Here is a 21,449-nt window from a genome sequence, read left to right on the forward strand (position 1 = left end):
AGAACTTTGTCTATAGATTCCAATGTTGACAGATAAGTAAAAATGTCCCCAGAATCTAGATAATTAACACAAAAATATCATTTCAGCCTTAACTATCAAGATCAGTATTTTCTAAGTCATTATCTACCAAACAGTAAAGTTACAAGATGGTCAGTGGAAAAAAAGGACCTGTTGGTCCAGCACATTTGGGAAACAATTCTTAGGAAGACTATAAAATCATTCAAAATATCCTTCTCCTCCTATGGTGTCCATCTGCAAGCAGACTTGTATATACTGCTCTCTTAAACTCAGAAGGGACCATGGGACTTGCTATGATCAAAAATATAATTAAACATAATATTTGTCACTTCCCAGCAAAAGTTTTAAGAATCGGTCTGTGAGTCACCTATTCTTTTTCTTCTGCAGAAGACCAGCAATGTCCAGATGGAGGCTGTTCAGCAAGGTCCAAAATAAAGACAACATGGAGCAGTTGCACATGATCCATGAACAGGGGCAGAAAAAATGAATCTTTGTTGTTTAAGCTCGATTCAGAATAAACAGTTGCGTCCCAGAAATCCTAAGAATCAGATTAATTTATGTAGCCCATCATTGCTAGGATCTGTTTGATCACAGAATACTTGAAAACCTGACAATGTTCTAAGACAAAACTTTCAGAAAATGCCAATGAAGATACTTGCTTCAAATCTCCATTCCACTCTGAAGACTTAGTATTAGGCTGATTGTATCATTTCTTCTAGGGGTTTTCAAAATGTCTAAGAGAACAGGGCCCAACCAGGAATCATTTGTAATCCTGACATAAATTAGTCAGTTCCTAGAACTGAGTAATTAATTCCTCCCTAAAAATAAATTAGCTTTCTATTTATTGTTTCCCATGTTTCTCAATTTTTAAAGATATGTGAAGTATTGAGAGGTTCCAAGGACATTCAGGCAGGCTTACCTTTTCAGGTATTATTTTCAGTTGTTAAACAATTGTAAAATAACTTATTTAGGGTTTTTCCAATATATATGGAAAGGGACAACACAACAGCACAATGTTTAAAAATGCATTAAAAACCTAAGTGAGGTTACTTGTTATAAATAGTGCTCTTAGACACACAACAGATGATACAGTTGACTAATGGCACCAAAAGCTTTTCAGAAGAAATTATAACTCCACCTCGCATCAGATTTCAATGAATTTTTTAGCTTTAAAAAGCAATTAAAACAAAGATATTTGTTGTTAAATGCACTTGGTGATATATATTTAAAAAAAGACTCCAAGACAACTAATAACTGTAAGTAATAAAGCTATTTGGCTTTGGGAGACTCAGGAACAGATTACTGAAACCGTGTGCTTTATCTTATACCAAGGATATTTTTAAGACAAGCTTTCTCCTGGAATGATAAAGGCACCTGAAGTGCCTTCTTTCAAAAATAATGTGGAGGAAGTAGCAGGGCAGTCTCCACACTTTTCTTCCCCACCATACCCAGCTGGGGAATTCTTTCATATACAGGGTCCCTTTGAAAGCTTGCATACTCTACAGAAGGGCTTCTACTAGCAGCCTGAGTCCCTGTCTTACGGTTGGAGAGTTCCCTTCCTAAAGTTGATGCTTCCTGAGATACATCTCCTCCTAGGCTCCCTCCCACACTTTCCACACCTTCATATATTGCTGAGATAGTCTGCTGATGAATCTGGAATATGCCACCAATACAGCTATTCCTTCTTCTACAGTTTTCCAAACCCTGAGGAAGCTTCCCATGTAAGCCCTGGTCCCAATTACTTACAGACAGACAGACAGACAGACAGACAGACAAATATATGAATGAACAGGAGTAAGTAGTGGGCAAGTGTTATGGTTTAGATGCGTGAGACAATGCAAGAATTTTCAGAGGTGAAATCATCGAATTTTGGGAGGTGCAGCCTAATCAGTGGATTAACCCACTGATATGGGTTAACTGGACGGTGAACGTAGGCAAGTAGAGTGTGACTAGAGGAACTAAGTCACTGGGAGTGTGCCTTTGCAGTTTATATTTTTGTCCCTGGTAAGCGGAGCTCCCTTTCTACTTCCTGGCTGTCATGTCCTAAGCTGCTTTCCTCTACCATGCCCTTCTGCCATGATATTCTGCCTCACCTTGAGCCTAGGGGTATGGAGTTGGCTGATCATAGACTGAACCTCTGAAATCATAAGCAAAATAAAGTTATACTTCTCTATGTTGTTTTTCTCAGGATTTTTAGTCACAGAGATGAAAAAGCTGACCAAACAATAGGAGTAAATGGAAATGAGTGAGGAGAGATGACACCTGGGGCTTGCAGTTGGGGAAGGGTACAGAAGAAGGCTGGAATTTAGCAAACCCAGGGTTAAAAAAATTGATTACAATGTTGGTTCTCTATGTTGAATCACCAAATAACTCAGAGACTGGGGTTTCCCCTTAATTGTACCATCAGAATAGAATTTTCATCCATATGCTCCCCTTTTCTCTTTCCATTGCCACTCCTATCTGTGACGCCACATCCTCCTCCCTACTTCTGCTCACCATCACACCACATGGGCCTCAGTTCATGCTGCACACATATCAACTTCTGCACTCAAAAAAACAGTCTACGTAAAAACAGTACCTAACAGTTTTCAAATGTTATTTTTTCATTCTGAAGTCTGACAATATCTGACTATGAACTACTGCTGCAAGGAAGGGTCAATTAATAAACCACATCTTTGTTAGTTCAAGTGCTATATTAGTAAATTAGAACAGTCATAAATGAGGGGATATTCTAAGAAGCCCAGAAAATGATTTATATTTAAAACAACTAAGTAACAGATCACATTTATTTCTTTAAGAATCCAAATCTGTATTAAGATGCTTGTTTGATTTAAAACTGGTCTTCTTCTGCCACCAAGTGTTAGCACACACTTCTAACTCAGCAGGTTTTGCCATGATTAATCACAGAAACCCAAGGTCATTCAATGAGAAAAATAAATCCAAAAAGACTCACTACAAAGAGCATGTACCTGAAGAAGTAGCAGACTAACTAGGCCAAACAACTATATTCTCAGAAATCTGTACAAATAACTTGAACTTTAGTTACCATTTTGGAGACACAGTAATTTAATGAGATTTTCTGAGACTTCATTCATTTGATTAAAAAATTACAAAACACACTGATCATCAGAAGAGTTCTAAAATGTACAACTCCTTTCAATATTATCTCATGTAGCACACCCACTAGAATTTCATAAGAATATACAAAACTGACACATGCTTTAACCAAATGTCTCCTGGTGTTAGAAAAAATAGATAACCAGAATACCATTCTGTGGCAGAGGAAGTTCCACATCAGAAAATTCAAAGCAGTGTTTCTATATTTTGAAAATACTGAACATAATATATAGAAATATTAGTTACCCCATTAGGTTTTTGGTTACTTCTACTACATGCTATTATCTGCAAACAGGTTTCCCTACCAGAAGACAGGACCCCAGAAGCCTAGGGACTTCTGCAAACCATCCTGAACACCCTGGCAATCTTCATACCAGATCTTTATGACCACTACTAGGAGAGGACAGTACAGTGCGTGCACCAGTCCTCTTTCCACACATTTTAGGTTAATGAGATGTTTTACCTTAAACAGACTAATTATGGCTCCAACTTTGAGTCTGTTTTTTTAAAGATAGCTCTTCAGATCATTAAAAAATAACAATTACTAGATGATAGGGAAAAAAACCTCGATTGAGGTACAAATAGAAACTACCTCATTACATCTCCTATAGACAATAATGGACGGAAACCTGCCTACACTAATCCATAGCACTCTCTCCCTAGCACCCTGCTTTTAAACCAATAATTAGATCACATCTGTCTCTACAACAGTACATAGACAATAATGGACGGAAACCTGCCTACACTAATCCATAGCACTCTCTGCCTAGCACCCTGCTTTTAAACTAATAATTAGATCACATCTGTCTCTACAACAGTACCACCAGCATCTCAGGAGTACTCCAGTATCATAACCAAAAGTATTTCCAGGTATCCTCATGAAAAATCAAATACAAAGAACAAAGCAACTGGTACCAATCTTCGAAAGGGAGCATTTTAAAGGGAGATCCCTTTGATCTCCTTTTCAGACATTCTCACTATGTACCAAACCTGCATACCAGAAGCTAAAGGAACTGGGGAGTCAGCTCAGTGGTAGTACACCCTGGGTTCAATCTCCAGTACTACAAAAAAATATATATATAAAATTTTTAAACTTTAATTATACATTCTACATTTTATTTACCTTTTTAAAAACTGTTGCAGTCCCTAATATCTGCTTGTCATTGACATACTTATCATAAATGACTTAAATATTCTGTTATTGTTACAGAAGCTATTTCTAATTTTTCCATACTGTTAATAATGCTTTGGCAAACCTCTTTATGCATAAAGAATTTCCTCTTCAAAATAATATCAGAACAACGATATCTTATTGAAAGAAAATACAATTTTTACTGTTTTTCAATGTCAGAAGCATAACTCAGTTCAAAAGGCTATTCCAATTCTGTAAATCACCATTCATAATCTTTGATAGTTCTACTACAAATTTTTATCCTAACAAAGGTTACTCTTGTACATTACAGTTGGGAGTGTAAACTGGCACCATTATTTTAAAAGGCAATTTTTGATGTTTTAGAAAAGTTATAATATATAATACCCTCTAGTCTCATACTCCCACATCACAGAGTTAGTTCTTTGAAAGAGTGGCATGTCTACCCAAAGAAAGGTGAACAAGGATGCTCAGGGCTAGGGCTGTAAATCAGTAGTTAAGTGTTTGCCTAACATTCATGAAACCCTGGGTTTAATCCCCAGCACCACAAAAACAAAAATCATTGTTTTTGGTATAAAAAGAAACAGAAACCAACATAATTATTCATTAAGGGGAAAATGTTTAAATTATGATAAGCAAAATTAGGATGCTGAGTTATATTACTTTCACACTAACGAGCTGTATTATTTGAATTCTCTATAGTGGGCATATGTTCAGATAATACCTTTATAATTAAAATAACTTTTAAAATAAAAAATAAAGTACTTTAGTTATATTCAATATATAAGTGGGGGAAAAACTATTATTTCACCTCCTCCAACTCTTATTTTATTATCAATCTAAATAACACTGAGGAAAGATAGTAATACATTCTGTGATGGTTAATTTTAGGCTCAATTTGATTGAATTAAAGATAACCTAGAACCTGATAAAGCATTATTTGGTGGGGCGGGTGGGGATGGGAATATGAGGGTATTTCCAGAAGTAATTTGCATTTGAGCTTGAGTGAAGTAGGTTGGGAATATCAGCCCTCCATGTAGGTGGAAACCATCCAGACAACCAGGGGCCCAGAAAGAACATAAACAGAAAAGCAAATGTGTTGATCTATCTCCTAACCTGGGATACACTTTCCCTCTCCTGCCCATGGACATCAGAACTCCAGGCACCCTAGCCTTTGGATTCCAGGACTGGGCTAGGAATTTAACTCAGTGGCAGAGCACTTGCTTAGAATGCTCAAGGTCCTGGGTCCCATCTCCAGTACTGAAAGAAAGAAAAAAATCTACTGATATGGACTCCAGGACTTACACAGCAGCCCCCAGTGTTTCTCAGGCCTAAAACCTCAGACAGGAGTCACACTATCAGCTTTCCTAGTTCTGAGGCTTTCTGACTTGGACTGAGTCACAGAACCAGCATCCCAGGGTCTCCAACTTACAGATGACCTGTCATGAGACTTCTCAGCCTCCATAATCACATGAACCAAATCCCCTAATAAATTCCTTTCTCATCCTCCCCCTCTCCTGCCTCTCTCCCTCCCTCCCTCCCTCCCTCCTTCTTTCTCTCTCTCTCTCTCTCTCTCTCTATCTCTCTCCTATTACTCTGGAAAACCTTGAATAATGCAAATTCCATTACTGTCTTAATTAATGGCACTCACTTGAAGTGGGTGGACCAAACATAAACACCTAGAAGAGAATTAGGATATAGAGAGAAAACAGTTGAATATGTACAAAAGTTAAGAAGAAAGAGACTGAAGAGCAATGTATTTTCAAGCAATCTGCATTCCTGGTCTGCAAATGATAATAAAGTGAATAAACAAAATCTACTTGTATGTATGCTACCTTTCCTTATTGGTTTTAACTTTTATAATGGATTCCTACATAAAAAAATTGCTGGGATTTGGGGATGTAGTTCAGTGGTAGAGTGTTTGCCTAGCACACACAAGGCCCTGGGTTCAATGCTCAGCATTGCAAAAATAAAAAAATCGCTAGTTACATATTTCAGCCTGGTCTCAAAGTGTACTCAGGCTATAGTACTCTGCAAACCATCTTGATCAGAATCACATCACAGAATCACAGAATCACAGAATCTAAGAGTAAAAAGTAGAACTCTGAAGCTTCTACAGGCACTCCAGATGACTCATGAATCCCAGAATTCAAGATCTATTCCCTTCAGAACACTAATGATCATAACAGTAATTGAAATAGAGTTGTTCCATTAAGTTAAAACCAAAAAATTCTAATTTGGCTTTCTGAGAGATGATAAAATCACACAGTAGCCCCCTTTTTCTGCTGCTTCAGTTACCTATGGTCAACCATGGTTCAAAGATATTAAATGAAAATTTACTGAACAGATAATCCCTAAGTTTTAACTTGTACACTGTTTTCAGTAGTGTGATAAAATCCTGTGCTGTCCCTCCCCATCCCATCCAAGACACACATCATCCCTTTCCCCAACGCATCCATTCTGTACACGCTACCATCCTACTATCACTCAGTAACCATCTCAGTAATCAGATCAAACACCACAATACTGCAATGCTTGTATTCAAATGACCCTTTTTTATCTAATGATGGCCCAAAAGTATTAGAGTAGTGATTCTGGATAAATCAAAAGGAATTGTAAAGTGCTTCCTGTAAGTGAGAAGGTGAAAATTTATCACAAGTATATATGAACAGGACAAAACATAGCATATGTATGAAACTATCTGTAGTTTCAGGCATTCACTGGGGGTCTTGGAATGTATCTTCCAGGGATAAGGAGAGGCCACTGTAATTTATTTTCTATAGATTATACATTCTAATCCAAATAAAATACAAACTGATTTAGGTTTTTATTTAGCATTCAAGCAGGAACTGTTTCCATTTTGAACATCACTTGATGTCTACCACCTAGAATCTAGAACATGGTAGACACTCAATAAATATTTGCTAAACAAGTATGACTTGGATTAAGGACCTCTGCTTAACAGAAATAAATCTGGATGAACTGAAGTTGGTCAAGGGGAAGGAAGAATATATAACTGAGCATGAGATAGATAGATTCTTAAATGCATAAACAAGACTCTATAACAAGAATATGAACTTATTTAAGGCATTTAACCTTTCTAAGTCATATCCATTCTCTATAGAGTAATGGAGTTAATTCTGTGAAACTGCCAAGAAATAACTTAAGTGTAGTCTGAAATATAGATTCTGGAGTAAACATTCCTTTGATAAATGTCCTTGGATGCTCTTATTTCAAAGTTAATATTTTACAGACAAAGAAACATTTTGAAATGGGGATATTACCTTCACCACTGATTTGTCATTCTGTGATTAATTGTGAAACCACTTGGAAGAGGACAATCCATTTGAAAGCAAAATGAGAAAGATAATGGGTAAAGAGGTAAACTGTCAGTCTATAAGTTTTGTAAGCTGTTATTCCAGATTTCAAAATCTATCATTTACACAAATTATTTTTACCTAACATATTCTGGAAAGTACATAAAAAGATATTATTGATTTGAAGCATAATTATAAAAAACATGCAAGATATCTTTTTAAGGACATCTTTAACAAATAGTTAATAGAAAACCCATAATTGCAGGATGGTGAATCACTCAAACTCAAGTTTTAAAGGATAAAAAAAGAAAAAAACTTTCCAAGGACAGACAATAAATATAAAACGTGCTAAATTTAGAGAAAAAAAATTCTACTTACTAATAAGCATGACCTTCACTTAACAAAGCTGCAAATGAGTCTTAAGTGCAGCAAGGGTCATGGCGAGCAAGGGGATATTAATCTGCATGCCCATCCCCAAGACTCTGACATATCAGAGGAGGCCATCAGATGTCTGAATCTGTATGAAGAACCCCTTAGGCTGCAATGGGAAAAACAAGGGAAGATGCCCTTAGGATTCTAGGAGAAATACCCACGAATCCAGAAGAAAGTCAAAAGTTGCTCCAACCTCTGAAGGAAGAGGGCACAAGGAAATCACCCAAGTAGAGGAAGTCAAAAGACATGTGCCTTAGCTTGTCACTGCTGCCATCCTTAGGGAGAAACACTTTCAGATACCTCAGGGAGGGAGAGTCCCTCAGTTACTGGGTTGCCCAGCCTCTGGTATTCTTGCTCCAGGCCTTTAATGGAAGCATCTTCTGGTAGAGCAAGGTGGTCTTTTGGAAACCTTGAAAGACCTACATAAGGGGGTAGGAAAAGCATTCCCTGTCTTGAAGAACCCAGTTGCAACCAGCAGCACAGTGTATGCAGGCCAGCAAGGAAGTTCTGAGAGCAGTAGGATGCAAAAAACACAAGCAAGAAAGCAGCACAACTGAACTCTGGCACAGCTCAAGACTCCTCAAGGGATGAATCACTTGTGGCAACAGAAGCAGCAACAGTAAATGATGGTAGAGTGTGAACGAAACAGCCATCAAGGCGAATGAGGTCACAGCTGTAACAGCCTCTATGGAGACTGTGAGCATCCTCAGCATCCTTGGGAATCAGAACCAAACTGACCTCGAATCCCAAGCAACAGTGGTAGGGTGTCCAAAAAAAAACACTACAAATTTCACCCATGTCCCAACCATGATGAAGGCTCATGTGGCCTGGTAAAACAAGACTGACAATAAACATGCACTCACATTCTTACGAAGCCATGGTGCTTTTGACAATTTCATAAAAGTTAGGTGAGGCTTAAAACTTCTGCTTTCTCCTGCCAGGATGCCTTTTTCTTGAAATGTCTTTTTTGCAGTCTCTGAAGAAAATAAGAAAACACAAAAAAGTGCTACTGTAACTCATAGTTCTCTTTAATTACATAAAAGCCAATTCAAAAGATAACTATTTTATGGCAAAGATTGTTTTAAAAAGAGAGAAAAATAATATGTGTGATAACAAATGTTATAGTTAAATCTCCAATGATTTCAAACTTGAGATAAAGTATACAAAAATGCTAATTTGAAAAGGGAACATTTAACAAATAACTGTTTTCCTGACATCATGATGATTTTCACTGAATATCTCAGTAGTTTTCACATATACATAAAGGACTAGCTGATCTATAGCCTTTCATATCTAAAACTTCTCCTTCTGACCAAGATGGAATAACAGGAACTCTCCCTGGGAAAGAAACAAACAGGATGAGCCCTTCGATTTCCCCAACTTACATCCTTGACAGTACAGGTCCTTCTATGAGGAGGAGAAAACCAAATGGAGCCCAGCCATCTCCCTAGGCCAGAAAAAAGACCTGAGAGAAGAGACCAGCTAGAGCTCAGAGAACAGAGTATTTGAGACCTGTGACCTGCATGGGCAGAAAACTTCTTTAGGTCTATAAAGGAACGGAATCCTCTAGAATATTCTAGTTTAGTGGTGATCTGTGCATTTTGCAAGGAACTACTAAAGTTGAGGGAAAACACAATCAAAAGGATTAGTGGTGTCCAAAAGGATTAGTATTGTCCAGTATTTACACAGGGTCAGAAATACTGTCCGTTCTATTAGTCAGTCAAGATTCATAGGATAGGGGCTAGGGATGTAGCTCAGTTGGTAGAGTACTTGCCTCACAAGCACAAGGCCCTGGGTTCAATCCCCAGCACTGCAAAAAAAAAAAAAAAAAAAAAAAAAAAGATTCATAGGACACTGGGAAAACAGAAGGATCTTGCCTCAGGAGAGGGGGAAAAATAGCTCTTCATTAGTACTACTCTAGTACTACCTAACAAATGTAAGAAGCAAGACCCCCTTCCCTCCCCTCAAAAAAAAAAAAAAAAAAAAAAAAAACAATCTCCAAGTAATTGTATCCCACAGCAAAGCCAAAAGATATCTATAGGAATAGAAAACTATCCAGCACCCAAGTGACATGATGGGTAAATTTCCCAAGGGTAGTAACATCTAATCAAAAATTATCAATCATGCAAATAAATACAACAATATGATCCATAATGAGGAGATGAAACAACTAATCAAAAGAGACCCAGAGTAGATGTTAAAATTAGCAGAAAGAACCCTATGTAAACGTAAAAAAAAATAAATAAATATAAAAAAAATAAAAAAAAATAATAAAAAAAAATAAATAAAGGAAAAAAAAAAAAAGAAATTGAAACATTTATATTAGACAGTTGATTGCTAAAAAATGAACTAACCTACATAAAATGTTATTAACTATAAGGTATACTAAAGGAAGCTTATTCCCAATTAAATTTTCTCAGTGTTCTTAAAAAAAAAAAAAAAAAAAAAATTAGCAGAAAGGGTATCAAAATCATTATTGTGATTGTACTCCCAACATTCAAAAAGTCAAGTAGAGTGTATTTTTTATATTCAAACTATAAAAAGCAAGCAAACAAATCAAGTTTACAGAAATGAAGAATGCAATGTCTGAGAAAAATTAAGTGGCTGGTAATAAAAACAGGCTAGACATTGCTAAACAAAAAAATCAGTAAACTTGAAGACACAGCAACAGAAACCACCCAAAATAAAATACAGACAGAAAAGGAAGAAAGAAAAATAAAAAGAACAGAACATCAAAGAGCTGTGAGGCAACTTCATAGTTGCCTAATACATAAATGAGATTCCCCAAAAGGAAGTGAGAGAGGGGGACTCAGAGAAAAAAATTAAAGAAATAATGGCTGTGGGGAAATGAGGGTGCCACAACCCCAGGGAAAGGAATCTGGAAAGTACCTGAGAAAAGTTCACAAGCATTTTAAACTAGCAATTCCAAATGTAAAAAATGCAAAGAAACAAAAGTACAAGTACATAAAATTTCATGTAGAGAATATTTATTAAAGCATTATCCCAAATTAGTAAAACCTGGAAATAACTTTCATCAATAAAGAAATGGTTAGATTCTAGAAAGATGACATGGTAAAGGAAAGCTGCATCCCAAGTTGCACCATGATATGGAACCAAAGCAGTGAGTGTACAGCCGCTCAGCAAGGTAGGTGAAAAAGGGATTTTACTAAATTTTAACATTGGACACTCAAAGCAGCTTAGGAACTCAGAAATTTGGGTACAATAAACAAAGAAGAAAGAATACACTGGAGCCCACAGAGCAGCCACCAGTGCAGATTCACCACAAAGGGAGGGGGATCACAGTCTTGGTATGGAGAAACCTGAGATCAAAAATGCTGCCTGATCTTAACTGATGCAGAGGCTGCACAGTGCACTGGTGCTTGAAAAGTGCACCCTAGTACTTAAAAAGTATGTCTGTATCTCAACAGGTCACTGAGAACTGAGGCAGGAGCCATCTGGGGCAATCATGCCATCATAGACACAGTGGGACCCAGAAGATCAGGAAAAGAAAAAAAAAAAAAAAAAAACATAGCCACAATATCCCAGCAGGCACCTAACAAGGGACTCAGTCTGGGTCTGAAAAAAGTGAGAGACACAGGCACAGAGTATACTGTATCCAGGGGCATTCAACTGGGAAGGGCAAAGGGGAGCCTCACTCACTTCCCCTTTGGAGGCTCATGTAACCAGCTAAAGTGGGCTGAGGGTTTATGTGGGTGGGATTCAATATACTCAGGATTAAGCCCAAGAAGGCTGTGCACCTGGGAAGCAGTAGTGGAGTTCCCCCCGACACACACACTGCTCTTTCCTACAGTGAGGCTCCTCAGAACCAGACCCGCAAAAGGTTATCAGTTACTGCCTAAACATAAGGGCAGGTCAATCTAGTCTCTCCAAAGATGGCCCCACTAAACAAAGCTCCTGAGGTATGATTAGACCTCAGCAAAACCTATTAGAACTCCCCTCAAAGAATACTGCAGAAGCTGTACCCTGGAGTGCACTGAATTGGTTCAAATGGACAAGATGCCAACTGACAGTACTTCCTTACCCATCCCATCCCATACTGATGAGAAGAAAAGCTGAGTTTTCTATCAAACAGGTTCAATCTTAGGCTGCTCCAACTGGAAGCTCAGAGAGCATCACAAAAACAGGAAGGGGTTAACAACTTCCACCCCTTGTTCTATCAGCATAGAACTCAAAAAGAATTCGAAATAAAGACTGTTATACATGGACAGTGACCTCGCAATCTGGTCAACTATTTTGACCACCTCAGAAGAGAGTCATTCTTCACCAAGATTTTAGATTTAAATTTTTTTTAATTTTATTTTTTATTCTCTGTGTGTGTGTGTGTGTGTGTGTGTGTGTGTGTGTGTAAGAGAGAGAGAACGAATGTGAATTCTTGCTGTGCTGATTGGTCCAGGAGCATATACATGCAACACTTACTTCTTTCTACTTTTACCACTGTGTTTTGAGGGTTCGTATTTGTTGGACTGTATATTGTGCATTCATTTTGTATTATTTTCATTTGTTTATTTCTCTTGTTTCTCCTGCCCTCTTATCTCCTCCTTCTAATGGCCAAATTCTATTGCTCTCTCTCCCTCTTTCTCAATATCTTGCTTCTTCTATTTTTTTCCCTTCCTTCCATGTAAAAATCACCTGATACATCTCTGTTCACTTTTTGAAATTGTAAAGTCTATTCTAACTTCCTAACATATTTCCTTTTCCCTTAAATATGTATTTTTACCATCTTTCAGAACTAATTGGTCTGGGGGCTGTGGAGATAGCTCAGTCGGTAGAGTGCTTGCCTTGCAAGCACAAGGCTCTGGGTTCGATCCTCAGCACCCAAAAAAAACAAAAAAAAAAAACAACAACAACAAAAAAAAACAGAACTAATTGGTCTATATAATTCCTGTCCCCATCATTAATGCTAATTCAGTCATTACCACTGTAGATGATATAGTTGACACCTGCTGTTTGCTTTGAAGTCAGTTCTAATTCATGGTTATTGTTCTTACTGTTGACAACTGCTGACCCCACCAGTCATCTTTATTTGATGTTTGCTATTGTTTATTTCACCCCATTCTCTGAGGTTCTGGGAACCTACAGGGACTCTAAAAGTTCACAGATTAGAGACTCTGCTGTTGAACTAAATATTCCCTGACATTACTCCAACTCAAAGAGAGAAATAAACGAAAGCCCAAACCAAAAAAGTATCCAAGGAAAAACAATCAAAGAGGGAACTCAGGAACCAACACTTAGCATCTATTCATACATCAATAAAAGAGTCTCAGAACAAATAAGATAATTACACATGAAAGGACACATGCAAAAAAAGAGAAAGAGGAATCCAGTCAATTGATGTACAAGTCCAAGACCTCTGAAAGTAGGCAAACAAATCCCCCCAAAAAATCCACTGACAGGATCCCACTGAGAGTAAGGTGGATGAAAGACCAGAGAAAAGTTATAAAACATTGATTATTAAAGTGTTCCATGAAGTAAAAAGGATCTAAGGAAGGAATTCAGAGAGCAATTACAAAAATTGAAAGACCACTTTAATTAAGAAATAGAAATAGTGAAAAGAAACAAAGCAGTACTCCTAGAAATGAAAGACACAATCAGACGAATTAAAAGCCCAACTGAAGACATCACTAACAGATTAGATTTCATAGAAAACAGAACTTCATCCCTTAAAGGCAGAACTTTTAGGCATTAAAGACAAGGTATATGATCTTGAGTACATAGAAGGCAATAAAAGAAAAAGAATTATAGAACCTGACCAGAATATACAAGAACTCTGGGACAACTTTAAAAGACCAAAGCTGAGAATCACTGGGATAGAAGAGAACATGTAAACACAAACATATGGCATAAAGAACATTTTCAATGAGATAATTACAGAAATACTTTCCCATATCAGAAATAAGATAGATATCCATAAACAAGAGACTTACAAGACGCCAAATAGACGTAGTCAAATAAGAAACTTGCCAAGACATATCATAAGCAAAATACCCAACACAGAATATAAGAAAAGAATAATAAAAGTCATAAGAGGAGATCCAAGATGGCGGACTAGAGGGAGGCTGCATTCCTTGTCGCTCAGGTTTCAAGCAGAGGATATCTGTTTCTTGGTGACACAGTTTTTGCAGCATCTCAATTCCCCGCTGTTTACCTCATTTGTCTACTGTGATACCTGCAGTTGACCAGCATATTGACACCCTTTTGAGTGCAGATTGCTCACTGTCAGTCGCCTATCATCCACCATTTGCCTGCCGCTTACCTGTCCATTGCCTGCCTTTCACCTACCCATCACCCACCACCCAAAGTTCACCTCCCCATCGTCCGATAGCAGTCACCAAACTGACCGCAGACAGCCAGTGGAGCACCAGCTGTCTGCTGTTGCCTGGAAGTTCACTGTCACAGTACCTGCAGGTTTGGTTACACATGGCTACCACCATTTTGAGACAATAGCCAGGCCCCGGAGGACCCCTGGCCAGACTGACTGAGCCCCGTCTCCAGGATCCCTCAGCCTGACCAATCACTCCCTGCCTCCAGGGCCCTCACATTGACTAACTGCTCCCCGCCACCAGGACCCCCAGACCAACTGACTGTGCCCTATCACAAGGACCCCCAGACCGACTGATTGCACCCTGCCTCCAGCATCCCACAACCAGACCAACTGCATCCTGCCTCCAGGACCTCTAGCTGACCACGTCCACACCCTGAGCTGCAGCTCCCCATTTGCCAACACATTTGAAAGCCAGAGCGGCCATCTTGGATAATCTTGGAAGCTGTAGCTCCAATCTTTAGGTGGTGCAAATCCCATCCTGAGATGCCTGCTAGAGACTGGAAGCTCATTGTCAGGTACCTCTCATACATCAGGCCACTGAAAACTGGGAGGTTTGAATACTATATGACTGTTATAGTGTGGATTTTCTTTCTTCTCCTTACATAAAAATTTTAAGATTTTATTTCTTTACTTTTCTAGCTTTCTTTTCCTTTTGTTTACCTGTTCCCTCGAGTCTCTTTGTCCCTTTTCACATGCTAACAACCAACTCCTTTTGATTACACACTCACTCTTTCTATCATATAGAACTTCTATATATTCTTTTCTTATCCCATTAACAGCAACATCCTACACCCCTCCGCATCCTCTTTGTCCTTCATTAGAAACTGCAGACCTTATTGCAAATCTATTTGTTATACTGAATAATAACTGAACTCATTCTGTTTATTATGACAATATTGTTAATGTCCTCATAGGGGCTATTTGGTCTAGGGTTGCATACTATCTGAACTGGGCACTGCTAATATTGATCTCTCCCTTAAAGAAAAGGTTTTGGAAACCTATAGGGTCACTATAAACCTATAGGGGGGAAACTGCAATACCCCAGATCTTCCCTGCTAGAGGGGAAGATACATGAACATGAAAAAGCAAGGGAAGAAAATGATCCAAACAAATCTAGATTCTATATGAATAGAATCCAGTGACAGTATGGTAGAAGAAATCTCAGAAAAGGGCTTCAGATTACACATGATTAAGATGATTCGTGAAGCAAAGGATAAGATAAGACAGCAAATACAGGCAATGAATGATCATAACAATAAGCAGTTGAAAAAAGCAACTGCAAGAAGCAAAATATCATTTCAACAAAGAGATAGAGATTCTCAAAAAAAAAAAAAAAATGGAAATCCTTGAAATGAAGGAAACAATAAACCAAATAAAAAACCCAATGGAAAGCATCACCAACAGACTAGACCAAATGGAGGACAGAACCTCAGACAATGAAAACAAAATATTTAATCTTTAAAATAAAGTTGCCCAAACAGAGAAGATGGTAAGAAATCATGAACCGAATCTCCAAGAATTATGGGACATAATGAAAAGACCAAATTTAAGAATTATGAGAATTGAGGAAGGCACAGAGATTCAAATCTAAGAAATGAACAACCTATTCAATGAAATAATAGCAGAAAATTTCCAAAGCCTGAAGAATGAAATGGAAAATCAAATATAACACCAAATGCACAAAATCACAACAGATCCACACCAAGGCATATTATCATGAAAATGCCTAATATACAAAATAAAGATAGGATTTTGAAGGCTATGAGAGAAAAGCATCAGATTACATATGGGGGAAACCAATATGGATATCAGCATATTTCTCAGCCCAAACTCTAAAAGCTACAAGGGCCTGAAACAACGTATTTCAAGCTCCAGAAGAACATGGTTGCCAACCAAGAATCCTATACCCAGCAAAACTAACCTTCAGATTTGAAGTTGAAATAAAATCCTTCCATGATAAACAAAAGTTAAAAGAATTTACAAATAGAAAGCCTGCACTACAGAATAAACTCAACAAAATATTCCATGAAGAGGAAATAAAAAACAACAATATAGGTCAGCAAAGGGAGGAACTACCTTAAAGAAAAATCCATTCAAAGGAGAAACCAAGCCAAATTAAAAACCAAAAATAAGCCCAAATGACTGGGGATACAAATCATATCTCAATAATAACCCTGTATGTTAATGGCCTAAACTCATCAATCAAAAGACACAGACTGGCAGAATGGATTAAAAAGAAAGACCCAACAATATGCTGCCTTCAAGAGACTCATTTCATAGAAAATGACATCCACAGACTACAGGTGAGAGCCTGGGAAAAAATCTACCACGCACACTGACACAGTAAAAAAGCAGGGGTTTCCATCCTTATTTTAGACAAAGTGGACTTCAAGTCAAAGTTAATCAGAAGGGATAAAGAAGGACATTTCATACTGCTTAAGGGAACCATAAATCAGGAAGATATAATGATCGTAAATATTTATGCCCCAAACAACAGTGCATCCCTGTACTTCAAACAAATCCTTCTCAATTCCAGGAATCAAATAGACCACAACACAATAATTCTGGGTGACTTTAACACACCACTGTCACCAATGGATAGATCTTCCAAAAAAACTACACAAAGAAACCACTGAATTCAATAATGCAATCAATAGCCTAAACTTAACAGACATATATAGAATATTCCATCCATCAACGAGCAAATTCACTTTCTTCTCAGCAGCACATGGAAACTTCTCAAAAATAGACCATATGTTATGCCACAAAGCAGCCCTTAGGAAATGCAAAAAAATTGAGATACTGTCTTGTGTTCTATCAGGTCATAATGGAATGAAATTAGAAATCGATGACAAAATAAAAAACAGACATTACTCCAACACCTGGGGACTAAATAATATGCTATTGAGTGAAACATGGCTAACAGAAAACATCAGGGAGGAGATAAAAAAATTCTTAGAGTTAAATGAGAACGATGATACAACATATCAAAATCTCTGGGACACTATGAAAGTAGTACTAAGAGGAAAATTCATTGCAAGGAGTGCATTCAAGAAAAGAATAAAAAGTCAACAACTAAATGACCTAACATTACAGCTCAAAGCCCTAGAAAAAGAAGAATAGAATAACAGCAAAAGTAGAAGACAAGAAATAATTAAAATCAGAGCTAAAATCAATGAAATTGAAACAAAAGAAACAATTCAAAAAATTGACAAAACAAAAAGTTGGTTCTTTGAAAAAGTAAACAAAATAGACAAACCCTTAGCCACAATAACAAAGAGAAAGAGAGAGAAAACTCAAATTACTAGAATTCACGATGAAAAAGGAAATGTCACAACAGACACCACTGAAATACATAATGAGATGCTACTTTGAAAATCTGTACTCCAACAAAATAGAAACTACCAAAGACATTGACAAATTTCTAGAGACATATGCTCCTACCAAGTTGAACCAGGAGGACATACACAATTTAAACAGATCAATATCAAGCAATGAAATAGAAGAAGCCATCAAAAGCCTACCATCCAAGAAAAGCCCAGGACCAGATGGATGCTCAGCCGAGTTCTACAAGACCTTCAAAGAAGAACTCATTCCAATACTTCTCAAAGTATTCCAGGAAATAGAAAAGGAGGGAACCCTACCAAACTCATTCTACGAAGCTAATATCAACCTCATACCCAAACCAGGCAAAGACACATCAAGTAAAGAAAATTTTAGACCAATATCCTTGATGAATATAGATGCAAAGATCCTTAATAAAATACTGGCAAACCATATCCAAAAACATATTAAGAAAATAGCGCACTATGATCAAGTGGTGTTCATCCCAGGAATGCTAGGTTGGTTCAACATCCGTAAATCAATAAATGTAATTCATCATGTCGATAGACTTATGGATAAGAAAGAATCATATGGTTATTTCAATTGACGCAGAAAAAGCGTTCGACAAAATACAACACCCCTTCATGCTCAAAACACTAGAAAAAATAGGGATAGTAGGAACATACCTGAACATTATAAAGACTATTTATGCTAAGTCCATGGTCAATTTCATTCTTAATGGAGAAAAACTGAAACCATTCCCTTTAAAAATGGGAACAAGACAGGGATGCCCTTTTTCACCACTTCTATTGAACATCATATTTGAAATACGAGCCACAGCACTTAGACAGACCAAGAAATTAAGGGATACGAATAGGAAAAAAGGAACTTAAGCTGTCACTATTTGCTGATGACATGATTCTCTATTTAGAGGATCCAAAAAACTCCTCCAGAAAACCTCTAGACCTAATAAATGAATTCAGCAAAATAGCAGGTTATAGAATCAAATCTAAAGCATTTTTATACATAAGCAATGAAACATCTCAAAGGGAAATAAGGAAACAATTCCATTTGCAATAGCCTCAAAAAATAAAATAAAATACTTGGGAATCAATCTAATCAAAGAGGTAAAAGATCTCTACAATGAAAACTACAACATTGAAGAAAGAAATTAAGCAAGACCTTAGAAGATGGAAAGATCTCCCATGCTCTTAGATAGGCAGAATTAATAGTATCAAAATGGCCATACTTCCAAAGGCGCTATACAGACTTAATGCAATTCCAATTAAAATACCAATGACATTTTTCATGGAAACAGAAAAAGCAATCATGAAATTCATCTCGAAGAACAAAAGATCCAGAATAGCCAATCCTGGGCAGGAAGAGTGATGCAGCAGGTATCACTATACCAGATCTTAAACTCTACTATAGAGCAATAGTAACAAAAATTGCATGGTATTGGCACCAAAATAGACAGGTAGACCACTGGTACAGGATAGAAGACAGAGAGACATACCCACATAAGTACAGCAACCTCATACTAGACAAGGGTGCCAAAAACTTACAACGGAGAAAGATAGCCTCTTCAACAAATGGTGCTGACAAAACTGGAAGTCTATATGCAGTAAAATGAAATTAAATCCCTATCTCTCACCCTGTACAAAACTCAACTCAAAATGGATCAAGGATCTAGGAATTAGACCAGAGACCCTGCACCAAATAGAAGAAAAAGTAGGCCTGAATCTCCATCATGTTGGCTTAGGAACAGACTTCCTTAACAAGACCCCCATAGTGCAAGAAATAAAAGCAAGAATCAATAAATGGGATAGATTCAAACTAAAAAGTTTTTTCTCACCACAGGAAACAATCAATAATGTGAAAAGAGAGCTTACAGAGTGGGAGAAAATCTTTTCAACACACACTTCAGACAGAGCACTCATCTCCAAAGTTTATAAAGAACTTAAAAAACTTTACACCCAAAATACAATGAACCCAATCAATAAATGGTCTCAGGAAATGGGCAGACACTTCACAGAAGAAGATATACAGGTGATCAATGAATACATGAAAAAGTGCTCATCATCCATAGTAATTAGAGAAATGCAAATTAAAACCTACCCTAAGATTTCATCTAACTCCAATTAGAATGGCTATTATCAAGAACACAAGCAATAATAAGTGTTGGTGTGTATGTGGGGAAATAGGCACACTCATACATTGCTGCTGGAGCTAATTGGTACAGCCACTCTGGAAAGCAGTATGGAGATTCCTCAGAAAGCTTGGAATGGATCCACCATTTGACCCAGCTATCCCACTCCTCGGTTTATACCCAAAGGACTTAAAATCAGCATACTACAGTGATGCAGTCACATCAATGTTTACAGCAGCTCAATTCACAATAGCTACATTGTGGAAAAAACCTAGATGCCCTTCAATTGACAAATGGATAAAGAGACTGTGGTATATATACACAATGGAATATTACTCAGCCATAAAGAGAGTAAAATCATGGCATTTGCTGGTAAATGGATAAATTTGGAAAATATCATGCTAAGTGAAATAGGTCAAGCTCAAAAATCCAAGGTCAAATGTTTTCTCTGATATGTGCATGACAATATATAACAATGGGGGGTGATGGGGGGGAAGAGAAGAATGAAGGAACTTTGGAGGGTGTAGAGGAAAAAGGGGTGGGAGGGGGTGGGGATGGAAAATAGTAGAATGAAACAGACAGTATTACCCTATATATATGTATGATTACATGAATGGTATGAATCTACATTGTGTACAACCATAGAAACGAAAAGTTGTACCCCATTTGTGTACAATGAATCAAAATGTGTCTGTAAAACTAAAAAATATTTTAATAAAATAAAATTTAAAAAGTCATAAGAGAGAAATACCAGGTCACACTTAGAGGCAAACCAAATTATGATTTCTCAGCTCAGATCCTGAAAATCAAGGAGAGCCTAAAATGAGATATTCTAAGCCCTAAAAGAAAACAACTGCCAACCAAGATTACTATACTTAGCAAAGGTATTTCAAGTAAAAACTTTCCACAACAAGAATAAGCTAAAAGAATTCATGAGCACATAATAAACTGCACAGAGGATATTTTTTAAAAATTCCCAAAGTTTCCACATAGAGGAAGTTCAATAGAAGAATAATCCACTAAACAAGAATCAAGAAAGGACAAAATAAAGCAAAAAAAAAAAAAAAAAAAATGGGCAGGAAACCACACATATCCTTACTAACACTGAATGTTAATGGTCTCAACTCCCCAATTAAAAGACACAGATTTTCAGGATGGATCAAAGAACAAGACCCATCAATATACTGTTTATAAGAGGCAAAGACATTCACAGATTGAAGGTAAAAGGATGGCAAAAAATATTCCAGACATATGGTCCAAGAAAACAAGGAGGAGTAGCTATTCTCATATCTGACAGAGTAGATTTCAAGCAAAAATTAAACAAAAGACACAAAAAAAGCCACTACATCCTAGTGAAGGGAACAATTCAACAAGAAGATATAATGATAATAGACATTTATGCCCCAAATGTCAACACACACAATTACATGGAAAAAATAATCCATCACATAAAATCCTATATAGACCCCACCACAATAATACTGGATGATTTCAATACACCCTATCACCAATGGACAGGTCATCAAAGCATAAATCAATAAAGATATCTCTAACCTAAACAACAGTATAAATCAAATGGACCTAACAGATATCTACAGA

At 37.1% G+C, this 21,449-nt stretch overlaps 1 protein-coding gene across 1 annotated transcript in view; it reads right to left on the minus strand.

The window, feature by feature from the left end:
- The window catches only part of LOC124989572 (A-kinase anchor protein 7-like), a 156,620-nt gene that overhangs the window by 69,949 nt on the left and 65,222 nt on the right, over positions 1–21,449 (minus strand). Inside the window, 1 exon segment of the mRNA XM_047559445.1 lies at positions 8,898–9,010. Coding sequence (XP_047415401.1) covers positions 8,898–9,010 — 113 coding nt within the window.

This window comes from Sciurus carolinensis, chromosome 7 (assembly GCF_902686445.1).
Source record: "Sciurus carolinensis chromosome 7, mSciCar1.2, whole genome shotgun sequence".
Taxonomy (NCBI): Eukaryota; Metazoa; Chordata; class Mammalia; order Rodentia; family Sciuridae; genus Sciurus; species Sciurus carolinensis.